This window comes from Podarcis cretensis (assembly GCF_951804945.1).
Source record: "Podarcis cretensis genome assembly, chromosome: 5".
In the NCBI taxonomy this organism is placed as follows: Eukaryota; Metazoa; Chordata; class Lepidosauria; order Squamata; family Lacertidae; genus Podarcis; species Podarcis cretensis.
In genome coordinates this window covers 59,638,673-59,657,134 of record NC_137174.1, presented here as the reverse complement: position 1 = coordinate 59,657,134, position 18,462 = coordinate 59,638,673, and the positions used below count along the sequence as shown (strand labels likewise).

General features: G+C 46.8%; 1 protein-coding gene across 1 annotated transcript in view; it reads right to left on the bottom strand.

The window, feature by feature from the left end:
• GOLGA7B (golgin A7 family member B) overlaps positions 1–16,830 on the bottom strand; it is a 33,681-nt gene extending 16,851 nt beyond the window's left edge. The window contains exon 1 of the mRNA XM_079976161.1: positions 16,673–16,830. Within this exon, the coding sequence (XP_079832287.1) occupies positions 16,673–16,744 (72 nt within the window). The 5' untranslated portion in view covers positions 16,745–16,830. The remainder of the gene's footprint in view (positions 1–16,672) is intronic.
• Between the last annotated feature and the right edge of the window lie 1,632 nt (positions 16,831–18,462).

Here is an 18,462-nt window from a genome sequence, read left to right as displayed (position 1 = left end):
CTTGCACCTCAGATCACTGGGAGAACCTAAGGCAAGCCAATGGGATTTTTCCATGGCGTTCTAAAAATAAGTTTCCCTGCAGGACCTGAGCTGCCTTTGGGAAGGAAGCACGCCTCGCAAATCACTCATGGTACTCAGTGGAGAGAGGAATCTGCCAACATCGGTGCTTTATGGCAAAGAGTAATTGTGCCTGCTGCCTAATGGACTCAAGCCAGTCCTTTTAGGTCAGGATTGCTGCAGTCAGACATGCTGTGTCTCGCTATGGAAGGGGACTGGCTGTCAGCAAATTGCATTGAATTTCATGGAGGAATCTTGCATTGTCCTCAGTTCAAAGGGTACAAAGACACAGCCGTCTGTGGAACTACAGTGATTGGGGAGGGGGGGAATAAGGGGAATGAGCAACAAGGGGCATCTTCATCCTATATTTCTCTGTTTACTCATGCATGCAGAACATGCTGGTATAACTATTTTTTTCCAAAGGAGGAGGAGCTGGCATGTGCCTGAAGTCTGCAGGGTGGCTCCCTTTCACTATTAGCGCTACTAATTAATCAGATGACAAACTGCAGCAGAAGCTTAAGTCGATTAATCTACCAAGAAAATTGACTGAAGCTCATAATTCTGCCTGCTACTGATACAGCCACTATCAGCCCTATTTAGTTTGCATGTGGTATGAGTGTCCTGGCTTCTACCTCAATTGGAAAAGCAATGGGAGGCAATGCTGACCTAGCTACTTCTCTGCACTGAATTTTTAAAAATGTACTAATGGAAATAATACAGCAGGCGAAAAAATAACAGAGGTTGTAGGCCTGGAGATGCATGCAGCTAGCCTGGGACTGCTTCTCTTATGGGTCAGAGCAGTCCAAAAGCTGACTTTAGAACCTACAGTTGGCAGAATAAAAGCAGTTTGTTCAGTCCAGATTAGAGAGCTGGTGGCAAGGACTCTGATGTATTGGCACGAGCATCCTGAAATGCATTATCATTTAGCTAAGGTCACTTGCAGATGACCTGTTTCTTGAGCATTCATGCTGCCTTGTTTGCACAAGTTTGCAAGAACAGGACTATTCTGAATTGTTTGTGGGAAAGTTATGTGTATTCCACACTTTCTGGGGCATTTCCCCATCACTCTCATTGTCACAGAAACCAGCTTTGGGGAGGAAGAAGTGGGTTTGCGGTGCAAAAGATGGACTCACTGGTATGTGATTGAATCCCACCCCAAAACAGCAGAAGTCTGGAAGAGCCCTAAGACAAGTGGCAAACCAGCAACAAACACAGACATTTTTCTGCTCCTTACAGAGGCTAGATAGAAGCTTGGAGCCAGCTGATACTATCTGTGTTTCAATCATAGTATTATATGCACCACCAAGGAAGTCCATTGCAAAAAAACTTTATCTGTCCAGAAAATGCCAACTTCTCAACATGACCACACACATGTATGTGGCATCAATTTGATGGGGATCAGTCGCCCTTGATGGAGAGAAGCCAGTAAAAGAAGCAATAATAACAACCAACACCACCCAGATGCCTAGAATCACAAGAGAACTAGTCCGATAGGAAAGAAATGTTCTGAATCTAAAAATAAACCATCCATGAAATGTTTTTAAACTGTGTCATCTTCTCTAACTGGGTAGGTGGGGAATATGCCTGCACACCACAGGGATCCTAGCCAGTGATATTCAGCTATGGGATGTGATTAGCTTTTATTTTCTCTACGAGTCATTTGACTTCTTTATTCATTTTATTTTACTGACATTCACTCTAGGGACTGATGATTGTATGCAATGTTTCATATTAAGATACTTTGTTTCAGAGAATGCCAAGCTTCTCCCTTCCAGCATGGCATGGCAGCCATCGCCCATTGCAATCACCCACGGATGCATCAGACAGAACCTAGTTGTAGCCTTCAAAATTAGTGAAATCAGGTGATGCAGTAAAGATGCAGTCCAGTGAGGTTGTGTGTCACAAATCAGATGCTGCCTTCTGGCAAGTGCCAGAATATCAGGGCAAACAAAAGGCGGTAGGAATTGCCTTGTCTCTTTTCAGCAGGACTACCTGCTATCCTCACTCCATCCATTGCATGGGCAAATTGGACACTGCACCACCAACCTCTGTCTACCATCAACCAACTCTCTGTGTGCCTGCTTTCTTATTTACAACTGGTTAGGAATTGGGTTTGCCTTTCATTTAGATCTGGTTCCACCTATTGTTGGGTCTGCCTCTCCAAATTACAGTGGTACCTCAGGTTAAGTACTTAATTTGTTCCAGAGGTCCATTCTTAACCTGAAACTGTTCTTAACCTGAAGCACCACTTTAGCTAATGGGGCCTTATGCTGCCACCGTGCCACCGGAGCACGATTTCTGTTCTCATCCTGAAGCAAAGTTCTTAACCCAAGGTACTATTTCTGGGTTAGCAGAGTCTGTAACCTGAAGCGTATGTCACCCGAAGTGTATGTAACCTGAGGTACCACTGTAAGTTCTTAACCCGAGGTACCACTGTATTGGAGGGGACAGGTAAGCCCTGTCCCATATCATCGATCACAAAGATGCAGTGCGCACTCACACAAACCATTTGCATGGTAATGCCCATCAACTTTGGGGGAGTCTGCCCCCTTCAAATATTTTATTGGGGGGCCAGAGGGACTTTGGCCCCTAGGAATTGGCTCCTATGCTCCCCTTTTTTGTTTCCCCATAATAGTTCAACTTCCACTGTCCACACCTTTCTGTGCCACGTGTGTGTCATCCTCTCTATGACGTCATCCAGGAGCCATCTCCCCCAGCTGGCAAAAAGGATGTGCTGTGTTTCTATGGCAACACTTCTGCCTTTGGATGTATGAATTAAAAAAAAAATCACACTCACACATTCACTGTGGTCTCCTTTCTTGGAGCAGAAGTAGAGGGCTTAACAGCTTTGCCATTGAATCCTTCAATTCTTTTTCTGCAGAGGGGGAAACGGCACCCACATAAACATTGTGCCCTCTGTATTCACATCTTAGCTGCTCTCTCTTTTCTTTAGCACAGTGGTGATGACACCTCAGGAAACAAAATCAGCTGCTGCATTTGAGCTTGTCCTCAACACAGGCAGAACTGTGCAGGAAAAGGACATCATTGAACTTCAAGCCTATACCCCCACTACTGGGCTTCCCAAAAGCAAACATCTCTGTAAATAACATTGAACGACTGACGGTGCCCCCAAACTCCAATTCCAAGGAGAATCTATACTGCTTCCTTAAGGCGCTGTTTTAGGGGAGGAGAGCTTTCCAGCAGATCTGGCAATAGCATGCAAGCTCATGAATATTCAGTCAGCGGATTAGAAGCCTGTATTGGGTCTACAGGAAGCAGAGAAGTGCAAATGAGGATATCGAGCTTCTTGTTACAAAGTGGGCCACATAAGTCAATACACCCTACACAAGCTAGCTGAGGCTTTTCCCGGTGACATGAGAGTTGTTGTTTTCTGTGGAGATGCCAGGGCTCTCACACTTTCTGCAGGAAAGGCTTATGCTCTGCTATGGAAATGTGTCCGTTCCTCTCAGTTGTGCACCCCAGGGAAGTAGGCACCATCTGAAATTTGAGATGTTTCTAGATTTTGGAAGTCTCCCAGAACCTGACAGTGATCGGGCACAGGAGACTAGGTCCTAAACACAAATACACAAGCCCAACCTGATCTAATTGGTTTCATACAACCTTGCATTCAACTTCCTTACTTGTTTGCATTCAACTTTCTTATTTGTTCTGCTAACAGAGTGCTGTAGAGCATGGATGGGGAGCTTGTGGCCCTCCAGGAATTGTGGGGCCCAGCAACTCCCATTAGCCCCAGTCAGCATGGCCAACAGTCAGAGGCGATGGGAGTTGGAGTCCAGCAACATGCGCACCACACCTGCATTTTGCTGAAGTAGATCATCTGGCAACATCTCATTCTGTGGTTTCTTAGAAACACCCCAACCCAACCTTTTCCAAAGCTGGAATGGAGGAATGAGTGGAGCATTTGTTCACCCACACCTAATTACTAATTTCCCCCTCGAGCCTTAGATCAGATACAATCTGTTTCGACAGAGTATGATCTCCAAGTCTGTGAAACATGATTGCATTAAATGAAAAGAGCAGGATAGTCAGCAATGAATCTTCCCTGAGAAAAAGCCCTTCTGGGCTCTCCCAGGCCTGTGTGTGCCCTTGCCTCCTGCCCAGAGCTATCGCTCCACTGCATTGCTCCATCCATCACTTACCCCAGGCACAGAGAAGCAAGCAAGAGTCAGGCCTTGTATAGGGCTGGGATGGAGCCAGTGAAGCTGTTTTGTGCATTATTGATTCCACTACTGTGCAGCGGGCTCATCACTTATGAAGACACACAGGGCAGCAGGGTGATGTGAAAATGAGCCACAAACAGATGAGGGACCCTCCCTACCCTAACACAACAGTCCATTGCAAGACCCATTCATCAGAGGGAACAGAAGGAGTCCTGGTCAAGCCTCCAGAGACAGATTGACCAAGGCACTCATTCAACTATTGCTCGCAAGTTCCCCTCCCTACTCCCCATCCATCTGCTAGACACATATGGAGGCCCATGACAAAGACTCACACTGTACCAGTGTCAGGCACTGTCCTTAAAGGATGCTCCTGACTGGCACATCTCACTAGCAATGCCTAATGACCCCCTTCTGTTCAGGGCTGCCAAGTTGCCCAGAGAGTGGGAATGAGCTGAGGGGCTGAGCAAAGACAAAGGCAAATTTCCACTGCCTTCTGTAATCAGCAATGTGGATTCCATCTGACACGATCTAATTTCCTTCCTGATACCTTCAAGACAGCAAATCCATCTATGTACCTTTCCTAAAAGCCAAGACAGAGGACATGATGGTTGAAGATAAGTGTAAATGTCTCAAAGAGTTTATGGAAGGAAAGGAGCAATGTAATTATCTGAGGTGAGATGATCCACCAAGCTTAAAGTATGGAGTTCAGAATGCAAGTAGGCACCATAGCCAGAAACGATAACTTGTGAAAACAGTCTCAACCCTGCTTTTGCAATGCTAGTAGAAGAAATTCAGGTAGCTGGAGAGAAAGAGACAAGAGTTGAAAGTGGTTTGAGAGAGAGACGTCAGCACCTATGGCTTACATGCTTATTCCCTTTGTTCCATTTGTACCATGAGTTGATTAAATCTTGCAAATGTTTTTAATTGTTTCAAAAACCTGCAAAGCCTGTTTGAACAAAAGCACTAATTGGGGTGAAACATAAACCTTTAAACTTGTATACCAGAGGCGAAAGAGAGCTGAGTGTACAGAATTAAGCATTGCTCTCTCTTTTAAGTTGAATTCAGCTCTTGGGAGGGGTGTGTTGAAATAATCATTTATTACCAGCCTCTCAAACTGGTCTCAGCACATTAACTGGAAGTGATTTCAGTGTTTGGGCTCCTGGTATAAGTGAATGCTTGTTTATTTATTTTATTTTGCTTTTTTTAAAAAAACCCTTTCCTCTAAGGAGCTCAAGGGGCATACCATGGCTCTTCCCTTCTCTGTATCAACTCCGTATTAACACAACATTCCTGTGAGGCAGGTTAAGCTGAGAGATGGTGAATAAGGATTTATGTTTCAGGTTTAGCTGGTCTGAGATGTTTTAAAAATGAAGTAATTAAAATTAAAATTAAGTTTGAATTGTATCCTGTTTCTTTAACTCCTTTAAAAACGTCTTTTCTCAACATTACTAGTAGCAGGGTGCCACACACCCTTGTTATCACCAACACACACTTTCAACAAAAATAAATGAATAAAAAACATAATGGAGGCACCCTCAGTCAAACCACTGGCACCTCTTAGACTATGTAATTGTCCGAGCTGAAAATCACTGTGACGTGCTCCTTACCAGAGCTATGCAGTGCCAACAATTGCTGGACAGATCACCGATTAATACACTCCATAATGGCTATCAAGCTTATACCTCAACGTAGGCTTCAAGGAATGAAACCAAGGTGCAAAATGAACACTCAAGCCCTTCAAGGTCCTATTAAGTGGGATTGCTTCCAAAAGACTCTTAAGGACCCTGACAACACTGGACCAAGCTAAAAGCATCCATTTTTGCAGCCTGTGAACAAACTTGGATACCAAACCAGGAAACACCAGGACTGGTTTGATTAGAATGACAGTGAGATTAAATGCATTATTGACAAGAAAAGGAAGGCATTTCAGATCTAGCAAAGAGATAGAAACTGCACCACTAAGAAAAAAACCTATGCCAACTCTAAGGCTGAGGTTCAAAGAAGAACCAGAGAACTAAAGAACACCTGGTGGATCGCCAAAGAGAAGAAGATGAAGCCACACCCTAAGAACGTTCAGAGAATTTGGGGAATCCGTTTGCTTGCTTGCTTTTCTGCTTTATTAAGAGATTTTTTACCATGTCCTTCAACAAGCCCCCAGGCTTGCTGACAAGGAATCAACAATCAATAATCAATTAAAATATGCAAATAACAAGAGCAGTAGGGAACATCAGACCAGGGCTTTGAATGTGGCCTTCTTTCCAGGTTTCTCTCTCAGGCCTTCTGGGATTTTCCCAAACCAGATCCCCTCCCCAGGCTACACTCTCCTTCACCAGATCCTTTCTGTGGCCCCCGAGTGATTTTGCCTTGCTTTCCTGACCCTTGAGCATCTTGGTTGCCCTTCTCTGTACACATACCAGCTTGTCAATATCCTTCTTAAATGGTGGAGCTCAGAAATGGGCACAGTGTTCCAGGTGTGGTCTGAATGAGCATGGCTGAGACTGCCTGTATTAAACATACTACAAAATGTCCCTGGAAAAGTACTGATGAAGTGCAGCAATTGTGTTTTTTCGGGGCTTCGGGGCAGGAAAGGCATAAAACCATTTAATCCAAATAGACCATCTCTCCCACCCCTCTTCACAAACTCGCTAGTATCAAATTTGGAAACTGGACTCTGGCTAACCCTCATTTTTCCTGCAGCCCCAGCAATGCAGTACAATTCACTCCTTGCCAACAATATACATTATTGCACACTCATTTTGCCAGAAGTTTATTTTGATGATTACTGAGCTTTTGCTTGGCCTATAAGGAGCTTCTTTGTAATAGTCCTGCACCACAGGGGGTTGGACTAGATGACCCTTTGGTCCCCTTCCAACTCTATTTTGGTCCCCTTCCAACTCTATATTCATTTGCTATAAGCCCTGTATGAGTCTAGCAGCAGTCTTGTGGGTTGTGGGTAGACAGGTCAGCTGAGAAATCCCCTCTCCACTCATAAGACAGGGACATGCCTATGATAAAACTAAGAAGCTGTGTTGCCTTTAATCTCTGTGCTTCGGCTTCTTCCTGAATGGCTGGATCATTCTCAAGCCAGGGAGCTGGAATTTGTCACCCCATATGTACTGGGGGAGAGGGTGTTCACAGGTTGTTGGGTTTCAATAGTGCTGAGCTATTTTTAGACCTGGTGCTGTTCTGACTCAGTGGAGTGTTTATGCAGGATGTGTTCCGTAATCCCAGCCGATAATATATACAGAGATTCCAGAATTGCAGCATAATCCATCCCAGGTTTTATATTGCTCAGAGAGATAAGGGGGTACTTAGGGAAATAGCTAGCAGTTAGTTAAAATATATTGTGCTGTACAGTGTATAATTAAACGTGTCTGCCTGTTTGGCCTCAAAAGCATATTGTCGCTTCTGCTTCTCTCTCTCTCTCTCTCTCTCTCTCTCTCTCTCTCTCTCTCTCTCCTTTCAAAGAGCTCCCTATCTTCTGGGACACAGAAGCACATGGATGCTCTTCAAAGCAGGTGGAGAGGGAAGGAGCGAAGGAAGAATGTGCTGATGCTGGAGAAGTCTCAGAGCTTACTAAATTGCTCCCAGCACAGCTTCGCAGGCCCTAAAGGAACAGAGATGACATCATTCTTCCCTTACTAGAGCAACAAAAACACACCTTAGAAGTTCCTGGCCATGGTCACTGTCATCAAGCACCTTACTAGTCATACCTGATGGTCACTCCACCGGTTACATGTTTTGCTCCTTACGGGGAAGGCTTCTGCTTATGTAATTGCATGGCATCTCCATCTAGATGGTCACATACAATGATCGTCTCTTCTTTTCATGCACAGTCTCAGAAGATGTGGTTCCCTGTGTCTTCCCAGCATACACATAGTGCACACCTGCTGCATAGTACACGCCATACATTTAATGCACACACCCCTCCCACCGAAAAAGAATCTTGGGAAGTTTACCCATCATAGAGTAGCAACCTCCAGCACCTTTAACAAACTACAGTTCTCTTTTGGGGGGAGGAAATGTGCTTTGAATGCATGGCGTGTACACAGCCACAGTGAAAAGGAGGGCGGCCGGGTCTATTTGTCACACCTGATGATGTACATACATTTCCCCATGCTCCCCCATCCAAACAATACTGTGTCGAGAAAATATAACACGTCTCCTAATCTGGAGCGAAGGGGAGTCCATGCTTCCATGAAGAATTGCTGGCAAGAGACTGCTCTTTTTTGTAACCTGTGAGCTGGCTTTGAAAACACCTGGCAGATGGTGCTCCTTCCCAGGTGTCCCTGCCTAATTTACTTTTGCCAAGACAGCCACATCAAGGAGAATTAACCCATGCATTAAGGAAGCTCTGCACCTGGAGGGAAGCCAAGCTGCAGATCTAAGTGTTTCTCTATGGGGTAGTAATGCCTATCCCTCTCAGACAGGAATAGAGTCACTTTTCCCCATTGAGGGCCACATTCCCTTTGAAGTAACCTGCTGGGGGGGCACATACTAGTGGTGAGCAGGCCAGAGTCCAAAGTGAGAACCTTCTCTTCTCTCTCTCTCTTTCATTTCCCTGCTTCCTCCCCCATGCAAAACATAGTCAAGAAGAATTGCACACAATTAATTAAGGGAAAGACTGGAAGTGGCCCTGAGGCTGCAGGTTTCCCACCCCTGCTCTCAGAACCTTCAACTCTCCACTGTTTAGGGGCTATTTTCTTAGACCACGGTATGGAAATAATGGACATTTCGCTCTTTGTTGTGGAATGGGAAAATCCTGCACAGCAGGAAGAACAGAATAGCTGCACATATTACTCTGCAACGTATTATTTTCAGGGCAGGGTACCTGCCACTGTGTTCACATGAATGCCTTCGGGAAACAGAGGGAAGGTAGGAGGCAATGGTATGCACAAGGGCGCAGAAGGGGTAAGTAAGTAGGTGTGCCCTAAAATACAGCACAGTGTGTACAGTACATTGCCCCCTCTCCCCGCCCCTCTCTCTGAGATGCAGGGCTGGGAAAACTTCAGCTAATGAACTTCTTCCTGCCATGTAGCTAGTAAAAGCAAATGATCTGGCAGTAATATGGCGTTTGAGTTGGATCATAGGGAAAATCAACCCCTATTTCAATCACTCTAGTGATCACTGAATCTGGATCAGCTCCAAGGTTGGGGCAGGGAGGCTTCATGCAAGTGGACCTTAGTGGGCCCCTTTAACTATGGGTTGCAAGGGCCCTTGCCCATGGTTCACCCTTTCCTCTCACAGGCAGCCCAGTAGCCATAGGGGGGCAGCACATTAGTGTGCAGCTGCTGCTGCTATTCTATTTATGTATGTATTTATAATAACCGCCTACTCATAAAAATATTGTGACAGTGTACAAAAAAAACCATTCAAACACCATAAAACCATAGCATGAAAAAGTAAGAAGCAAATGACCAGCACTGAATCGAAGTCGTTCTCTAAAAACAGTGGGCAAAAAATTGTTTTCTGCATGTGACACCATATCAGAACTGTGGGTGCCTGGTTGATTTCAGCAGGGAAAGTGTTCCAAGTGACTTGTGTAGTTTTCCTTCTCACAGAGCTACAATTCCCAGCATCCTTAACAAACCACAGTTCCCTCCTTTGGGGGGAGGTCATGTGCTTCAAATGTATGGTGTGGGTCTGCCCAAAGTTTGTGGCTGTTCCTCTACTGCTCCTCCTCAAAATTGCCAGTGTCTTCACTTGTCCACCCTCTGCAGGAGAAGACAGGTAAGTGGAGGCAAGGTGGAGAAAGAGCAGAGTAGCAGGACATGATCCACATGGTCATCAGCCTTCTACCAAGGTGAAGGAGAGGTTAAATGTACAGGTGGTGGCAGCCACTCCTTCTCTTTGAGGGGAGGCAGTCAACAGGTGCTCACCATGTTGATCTCTGGTGCCAAACCAGCACTGTATTATGAATAAGGAACCTGCAGCCCTCTGGATATTGCTGGGCTATGGATCCCAACCCCTCTGACCTCTGATTCCGCTGGCTGGGGCTGGTGGGAGTTGGGGGTCCAACAACATCTGGAAGGCTACAGGGTCCCCAATCCTGTGGAAGGGCTTAGCGTTCTCCCCAGTGGCGTAGCGTGGGTTATCAGCACCCGGGGCAAGGCAAGTAATTTGCGCCCCCTAACCCATGGATTTGCACCCCCTAACCCGTGGATTTCCCTAACCCCCAGATGTTGCGCCCGGTGCGGCCGGCCCCCCCTGCACCCCCCATGCTACGCCACTGGTTCTCCCCAAACTGGTACAGTGCTACCTCAGGTTACATACGCTTCAGGTTACATATCCTTCAGGTTACAGACTCCGCTAACCCTGAAATAGTACCTCAGGTTAAGAATTTTGCTTCAGGATGAGAACAGAAATCGTGCTCCAGCGGTACAATGGCAGCAGGAGGCCCCATTAGCTAAAGTGGTGCTTCAGGTTAAGAACAGTTTCAGGTTAAGAACAGACCTCCAGAACGAATTAAGTTCTTAACCCAAGGTACCACTGTACTGGTAAATCTGAGTCCAGGCTGTCCCACTGCAGCGTGAGAGCTCACATGACTGAATGCTCTTCCATACAAAGCGAAGCAAAATTCCCCACATATATAAAACTTTTTTAAAAAGGAAGAATTGTTTTTGTAACCTAGGTTTCTCTCAGATATGCTGGTTTTATATGCGTTAGTTTAATTTGTTGTTGGGGGCTATTCCATTGCGTGAGCCAACTGTCTATGTAGATATCAAATCCATAAACCCTAAAATGGTTGGGATGAAGGAAACCTGGAATTTCATCTCGTGCATTAAAGCAGGATTCTGTATACTTAAGCATCTCTACATCATGGTCAGAGGCAGTATGATCCTAAATGCCGAATGCTGGAAACCACAGCAGAGGAAAGTGCTCTTGTGCCCAGGTCCTGCTTGCAGGTTTCCCCCAGCCACCTGGTTGGCCACTGCGAAGGCAGGATGCTAGACCAGATGGGTCATTGGCCTGATCCAGCAGGTTCTTCTCATATTGCTTAGGTGTCCCACATGAAACAGGGCACAACTCATTCATTGCTTTTCAGTTCCCTGTAGATCAACGTTCATTTGAAGCCTGCTTTATTTGTCCAATTGCAGTGAAACCAAAAGCACAAAAGAATGGGAAAGTTAAGGATGATACTGGCTATTAGCTTTAAAAAATCCCACAGCACTATCCAGGCCTGGACCATCACCATCAGCTTTCTTCTTCTTCTTGCATGTTATGAAGACCAAAAGGGAAGGCATCTGAAAGCCCTCATCCTGCTCACACTCCCCTCCCTGTTAGCTTTCATCACAATCTGCAGCTGCTTCCCCAGTTCATTAAACCCATTATGGCCAGGCTGTCATCATCTGCCTGCTCAAGCCCTCTTCAAAGTAACAGAGAGAACAAGCGGCTTAGCTAGGAGCCTGTCAGCTGCACTCCAAAACAAGGATGGGGAGGAAGCAAACTCCGACTGGATCATTAGGATGGAGACTGACAGCAGCCAAGCCAGGTGACCGCAGAAGCTACTGGAGATATGCGCTGACCTTTCTATAAAGGCACCAGGTGCGTGTGGAAGGAGAAACTCCAGAGAACTGTTTCTAAGGGTACCTTTGTGCGTGGGAGATACTCTCTGATGCATGACCTTTTGGTGGATAGTCTAAAGCAGGTTTCATCTCCTCTGCTCCTCTCCCCTCCCACACTTGAAGTCCTCCAAGCAGACAAAGGGACTCAAGCAAAAATCATATTTCACTGAGAAGGGAGAGGGTGGTAGGGGCAGCTACTATTTCTGAGTAAGGATGGACAGCCGTGCAGACCAACTGGAGCACCAAGCACTTGGCTTAGAACTGCTCTTCTCCCTGAAGCATCATGAATGAACCTAACTGAATCAGGACCAGAAAACACCCAGTCCTTTGTTTGTTTGTTTGTTTGTTTGTTTTCCATTCTGAAGTCCTGGTACAGATGCAGGATCTGGCCGGCAGGATCAGAACGATCAACAAACTATACAACCAGACTCCAACAAACACTCTCTGTTCAGGAAGAGACTGCAGGAAGATGAAGTCAGCTTTTGCCTACATTTCCAACTTAGCCATATAGGATGGTGCCACGGGGCTACACAGCTTGCAGCTTCTTATGCTTGGCAGCATCTTCACTAGCCAGCAGCAACAATCCAGATCTTTCTCTTTTTTGCATATTAATTTTCAAATTCCTCTTGACTGAAGGGCCGAGTTATTTTTTTGCAAAGTCTGGTCTGCGAAGACAGAACATAAAACTTTCAAGCTGCCAGAGCTAGCTACTTATTACTATGCATCTTGTTTACACTTCAGTGCAGTGTAGTGGTTAAGAGTGGTAGACTTGTAATCTGGTGAACCGGGTTCGCGTCTCCGCTCCTCCACATGCAGCTGCTGGGTGACTTTGGGCTAGTCACACTTCTCTGAAGGTTCTCAGCCCCATTCACCTCACAGAGTGTTTGTTGTGGGGGAGGAAGGGAAAGGAGAATGTTAGCTGCTTTGAGACTCCTTCAGGTAGTGATAAAGCGGGATATCAAATCCAAACGCTTCTTCTTCATATCTATTCCAGTCTGGTCAGAATCTGAGCTGACCAATGGCCAGCCCCTTCAGTGTAGAATAGGAAGGCAGAAACGAGGTGAACAAAGGATAGGAGCAACGAAGGATAGGACAGAGCCAGATAGATAGAACATGGCTGCAGTCCTGCACCTTTCTTTGTGAATGGAACAGAGAGCCTGCAGGATCAGGGCAAAGCTCCACCTAGTCCAGCATCCTGTTCTCACAGTGGCCAACCAGTTGTCTGTGGGAAACCAGTAGGGCAGGATTTGAGCCCAACAGCCCCCTTCCGTCCTGGGGTTTCCAGCAACTGGTATTCAGAAGCATGGAGGCAGAGTAAAGTTATCTTGGCTTGATGTGACTGATAGTGTCATCCTCCATGAATTTGTCCAATCCTCCTTTAAAGTCCAATAGTAGTTTAAAGAGAGTACATTGGCTGGATTTCTCATAAAGGGAACCACCTGTTCTCAAACCAGGCACCTTTACACTCAGAGCTTTGTTATTGCACCAGCCACAACTCCCTTTGTCCCAACAGCTTGCTCGTCTTCCTGACCCTGGTGCACAGCTGCTCTCAGTAAAAGCAGAGCTATGCATGGAGGTTTGGGCAAGAGGTGGCTGTGGGCAGGACTAGCTCAATACATTTGACTTATCCTGACAGCAAGAGCTGTTTGACAGTGGAATTTGCTGCCAAGGAGTGTGGTGGAGTCTCCTTCTTTGGAGGTCTTTAAGCAGAGGCTTGACAACCATATGTCAGGAGTGCTCTGATGGTGTTTCCTGCTTGGCAGGGGGTTGGACTCGATGGCCCTTGTGGTCTCTTCCAACTCTATGATTCTATGATTCTATGACTTCCAGGTGGAACAGCATATGGCACCCATACCCACCCACAAATAGCACCCACAAGGCTAGTCAAGTTATCTTGGCACACCCAAAAAAACACACCCACAAACAAAGGCAACAGGACAAAAAAACAATACAGTGGTACCTCAGGTTAAGTACTTAATTCATTCTGGAGGTCCATGCTTAACCTGAAACTGTTCTTAACCTGAAGCACTATTTTATGTAATGGGGCCTCCTGCTGCCACTGCGCCACTGGAGCACAATTTCTGTTTTCATCCTGAAGCAAAGTTCTTAACTCGAGGTATGATTTCTGGGTTAGCAGAGTCTGTAACCTGAAGCGTATGTAACCTGAAATGTATGTAACCCGAGGTACCATTGTATATGGAAAAGTTGCTGTTATTGATGAAGATAACAATACAATATATTGCAACAATAATACATTATAATGCATGTAGGGGAAAACTTTGTTACTTTTGCACTCTTTAGGCCCCTTCCTCCTTAGCGTAAGTTATTTTGGCCCCAAAACATAGAATTCTACTGGTACTCTTGGCTCAGATGATTCAGCAAAGAATTATGGGATATTTAAAAATTATTTCAGAGCAGCCTTTCCTCAGTTTGGGTCCCCAGATATTGTTGGACTACAATTCCTATCATTCCTGTCCAATGGGCCATGCTGGCTGGGGCCGATGGGAGTTGTAGTCCAACAACATCTGGGGAAAGGCTGCTCTAAAAGACTTCTTTTAGGAACCTGGCATGATGGTGTGAGAAAAGAAAGTGGAAAACTGACAAGTGATTACTAACAATGGAAATGATGAACAACAACCTGGTCGGAGGCAGTATGCTGAGATTGCTGGGAATCACAAGCTGGAGAGAGTGCTGCTGCACTCACACCCGGCTTGCAGACTTCCCACAGGCATTGTAGATGCTGGACCAAAGAGGCCCTTGGTCTGATCCCTCAGGGCTCTTCTTATGTTCTTACACACAAGAGGAGTTTGATTCCTGCTGACATCGCCAGCCCTCACACCCAGTATGCTTGTCTTCTGTGACCCCGCATGCAATTTCCCATGTCATTGGATCATAGAACTGAAGAGTTGGAAGGCACCCTGAACATCATCTAGTCCAACCCCCTGAAATGCAGGAATATGCAGTTGTCCCACATGGGAATCAAACCTGCAACCTTGGCATTATCGGCACCATGCTCTAACCAACTAATCCAACTTATATTCTTATATGTGCACTCTGACCTGCCTGACTTGCCACCACAACTGCTGAGCTGTTCCCAGTACATCCTCTGCTGGACCAGAGAGAAATTTGCCTAGGCTACTGCCATTGCTTCCAGAAGAAGCCAGAGACCTGCAAGTGATGGAGGGCAAACCTGAGTCCGCACAAGAGGGTAGTCAAGGGGCCTTCATTGAAGCGCAGCTACTAATCCACCCCAAAAGGGAGCTTTGGAGGAGCTTGCTGGACTGTGGCTCTGATTCTCCCAGCACACCTTCTGGGATTCCCTTCTGTACAAAGAGCTGCTCTGTTCATATTTCATATCCTCCCTGTCAGCCAGCCAGCTCTGACAAACAGGGAGAGCATTATGAATGCAGCTGGAGGAGGGCAGCTGACACCCCAACGGGCTAGAAAAGATCCTTGCTGCTCAAAGCCTTCTTCCTTGACCTTATTCCAAGGGAAGGGACTCTGTCCTGGGTGGGCAGAAGGGAATGCGGTAGGCAGCATCTCTGCAGTGCTTCCACCAGCCAGGAAGGATTTATTAGTATGGGAAGCGTGAGTTGCAGCAGCAGCAGCAGCAGCAGCAGCAGCATGGCACAGCACTAACTGGGCCGCCTCCAGATGCATTTCACTCCGCTCTCACTGGCCAGGCTGAGCCTCGGCCAAGGACACATTCCGCAGCTTAGGGGACAAGAGCGCAAGTGTGTGGCATGGAGGAAAGGAAGGCCTGTGAGCTAGGAGAAGTGGGATTGGCACATAGGCACGAGTCAAAGGGCTCTGTGAGGAGCACTTAAGAGGCGCCCAGCCACATGCGGTTGTGCCACTGATCAACGCCAGGAGGGCAGAATTTATCAGTGCCCCCCTGCCAGACCCACAGAGGTTGCCTCTGGTCTACAGCTCACATTCATGATCTCTAATAGTAATACCTAGCTTTGGACACATGAGGTGTCCTAGAGTGACTGTGACAACCCAGTCAGATGGGTTGAGTACAAATAAATTATTATTATTATTATTATTATTATTATTATCATCATCATCATCATCATCATCATCATCATCATCACCCATCTTATTGCTGTGGTTGTAAGTTGTTTTGAACTGCTGTTAATATTGTGCTTTAATTGTTGTAACCCATCCTGGGATCTTAGGCCGGAGGGTGGATAATTAACAACCACCACCACCAAATAAACAGAAAGGCAGTTTTCTGCCACACAGTTCCCTGTCATCACTTTTAGCTTTAAATGTCAAAATTCTATCCCCACCACCACCCCAATGCACCACTATAGAACCTGACCCTGCTAGATCACCTGTTCCTTTCTTTCCAAGGGTACTTGGAACTATGCCTGAAATGTCTTTCTTTCCTCCCACCTTCTGCGTAGCTTCCCTGCCTTGCCAAAGAGATTTTGCCATATTCTAACTGAACTCTCCCCCCCCCGCCCCTCTCCTTACAGCCGCTTTCCGCTTTCTCCGTTGCTGCCTGAAGCTCTAAAGCACTCAGTTGTAGCCAACAGCCTCAATAAATCTTAAGCAGCAGAGAGCAAATGACAAGGACATGGAGGCATCAGAGCCTGCGGCATGAAACAAAACAGGCTGGGGGCTGGAGAAAGAGTCCTCTAGCGGCCTACGAGGGGGTTATTCGCCCAGGAGGAGAAGAAGCCAAGGCTGTATTCTGGAGTCGGCAGGGGCAGCGAAACAGTACCTGCTCAGAGGTGGCACTCAGTTTCCAATCTCCCAGTACCCAGCTTTGGCCCTATAAAAGGAAGCAACTCTTACAGTAGCCTGCGGGGCTGAGTGAGGCCTTACTGCCAATAAGGAGAGGAGATGCTGTCTCAGTACCTGGGAAGCTAGAGATGTCCCTGTCTCAGCTGAGGGTCTCGCCGCATTCTCAGACGAGCTTCCAGCCCCCATTGGCCAGCTGCAAGCACAGTCCCTGTTTCTCTTCCTGCCTCCACTGCTCGGCTGAGATAGTCTGCTGACCCCAGCATGTAACTGACAGGCACAGGTGCTCCCAGGCCCAGCCAGCCTGGTCATGCATCCACCCTGGCCAGCTCCTCCTCCAGGGCTAGTGTCAGGATTCAAGACATTGCTGGAGCTCCGACACAACAGAGAGGGAGAGCTGTCAGAGAAGCACAGAATCCTGTGCTCTGTTTGGATCAGAGCCTCCACCCCAAGAGGTTGCAGTTGGTATGTGTGGAGGGGAGAGTTGAGAATTACAGTGGTACCTTGGGTTACAGGCGCTTCAGGTTACATACGCTTCAGGTTACAGACTCCGCTAACCCAGAAATAGTACCTCGGGTTAAGAACTTTGCTTCAGTATGAGAAGAGAAATTGTGCTCCGGCGGCAGGAGGCCACATTAGCTAAAGTGGTGCTTCAGGTTAAGAACAATTTCAGGTTAAGAATGGACCTCCAGAACAAATTAAGTTCTTAACCTGAGGTCAGAAGGTTGGCGGTTTGAATCCCCGCTACAAGGTGAGCTCCCATTGCCCGGTCCCTGCTCCTGCCAACCTAGCAGTTCGAAAGCACGTCAAAGTACAAATAGATAAATAGGTACCACTCCGGCAGGAAGGTAAATGGCATTTCTGTGCACTGCTCTGGTTCGCCAGAAGCGGCTTAGTCATGCTGGCCACATGACCCAGAAGCTGTACGCCGGCTCCCTTGGCCAATAAAGCAAGATGAGCGCCGCAACCCCAGAGTCGGTCATGACTGGACCTAATGTTCAGGGGTCCCTTTACCTTTACCCTGTAATGGGAATATGTGTGAAAACCACACAAGCAATTCAGGATGGATGTTCATTGTCCTACAAGCAAATCTGAACAAATGCTCAATTAAGACGGGGCATAGGGTGCCAAATTGAATAAAGGGGGGGGCAGGTAAGCCCTGCCCTTTATAATCGATCCCAAGATGTGATGCACGAACACGCAATGCCCATCAAATTTTGGGGATAACTGGCCTCCTCAAATATTTTATTGGGGGGTGAAGGGGCCTCAGCCCCTAGGAGTTGGCTCCTATGCCTTTGTGTAAGCTTTGTCCAAGCAAATCAGGATGATTGTTCAATAAAGAGGTCATTTGGATGATCCCAGTGTTAACTGGTGCATGAGACACAAAACTCCCATTATAGTACCAACTTGCTGGCACCTGGTTTCTTGGAACAATTGAAAATGCTGCCTCCGATGTTTAAATGGCCTGGTTATTAGGTCTTTATTGAGCTCTGTTTTGTTTTGCTGCAGGTGGGGGTGCCTTGTTGTGTTATTTGGCTCTTTATCCATTTTGCTCTTATGCCAACTTGCGGGTCCATTTGGATGGGAAAGTGGGATATAAAAGTGGGAAAGAATCCCTACATATCAGGTGGGGGCAAGTGGCCAGAGCATGCTGAGCCCTTGTGTCTTCCTTCCCAAAGGTCAAGGAGTGCCAGGAGATCAGAGGGTGTGCAGTAATGAAGGTGTCTTGACAGACAGGGCAGATGGGCCAACTGGCTCTGAGCCCAGCCCAGACAGGCCTTTCATAATCCCCCTGATCCCCAGAAAGGTGGCTCTGTAGTCTTTGGACTTCATTCCTGCCAGCCTCTGGGGTCCTCCAGATGACCTCTTTATCCAGCACCTATCCAAAGCTTACCTGGAGGTTACAT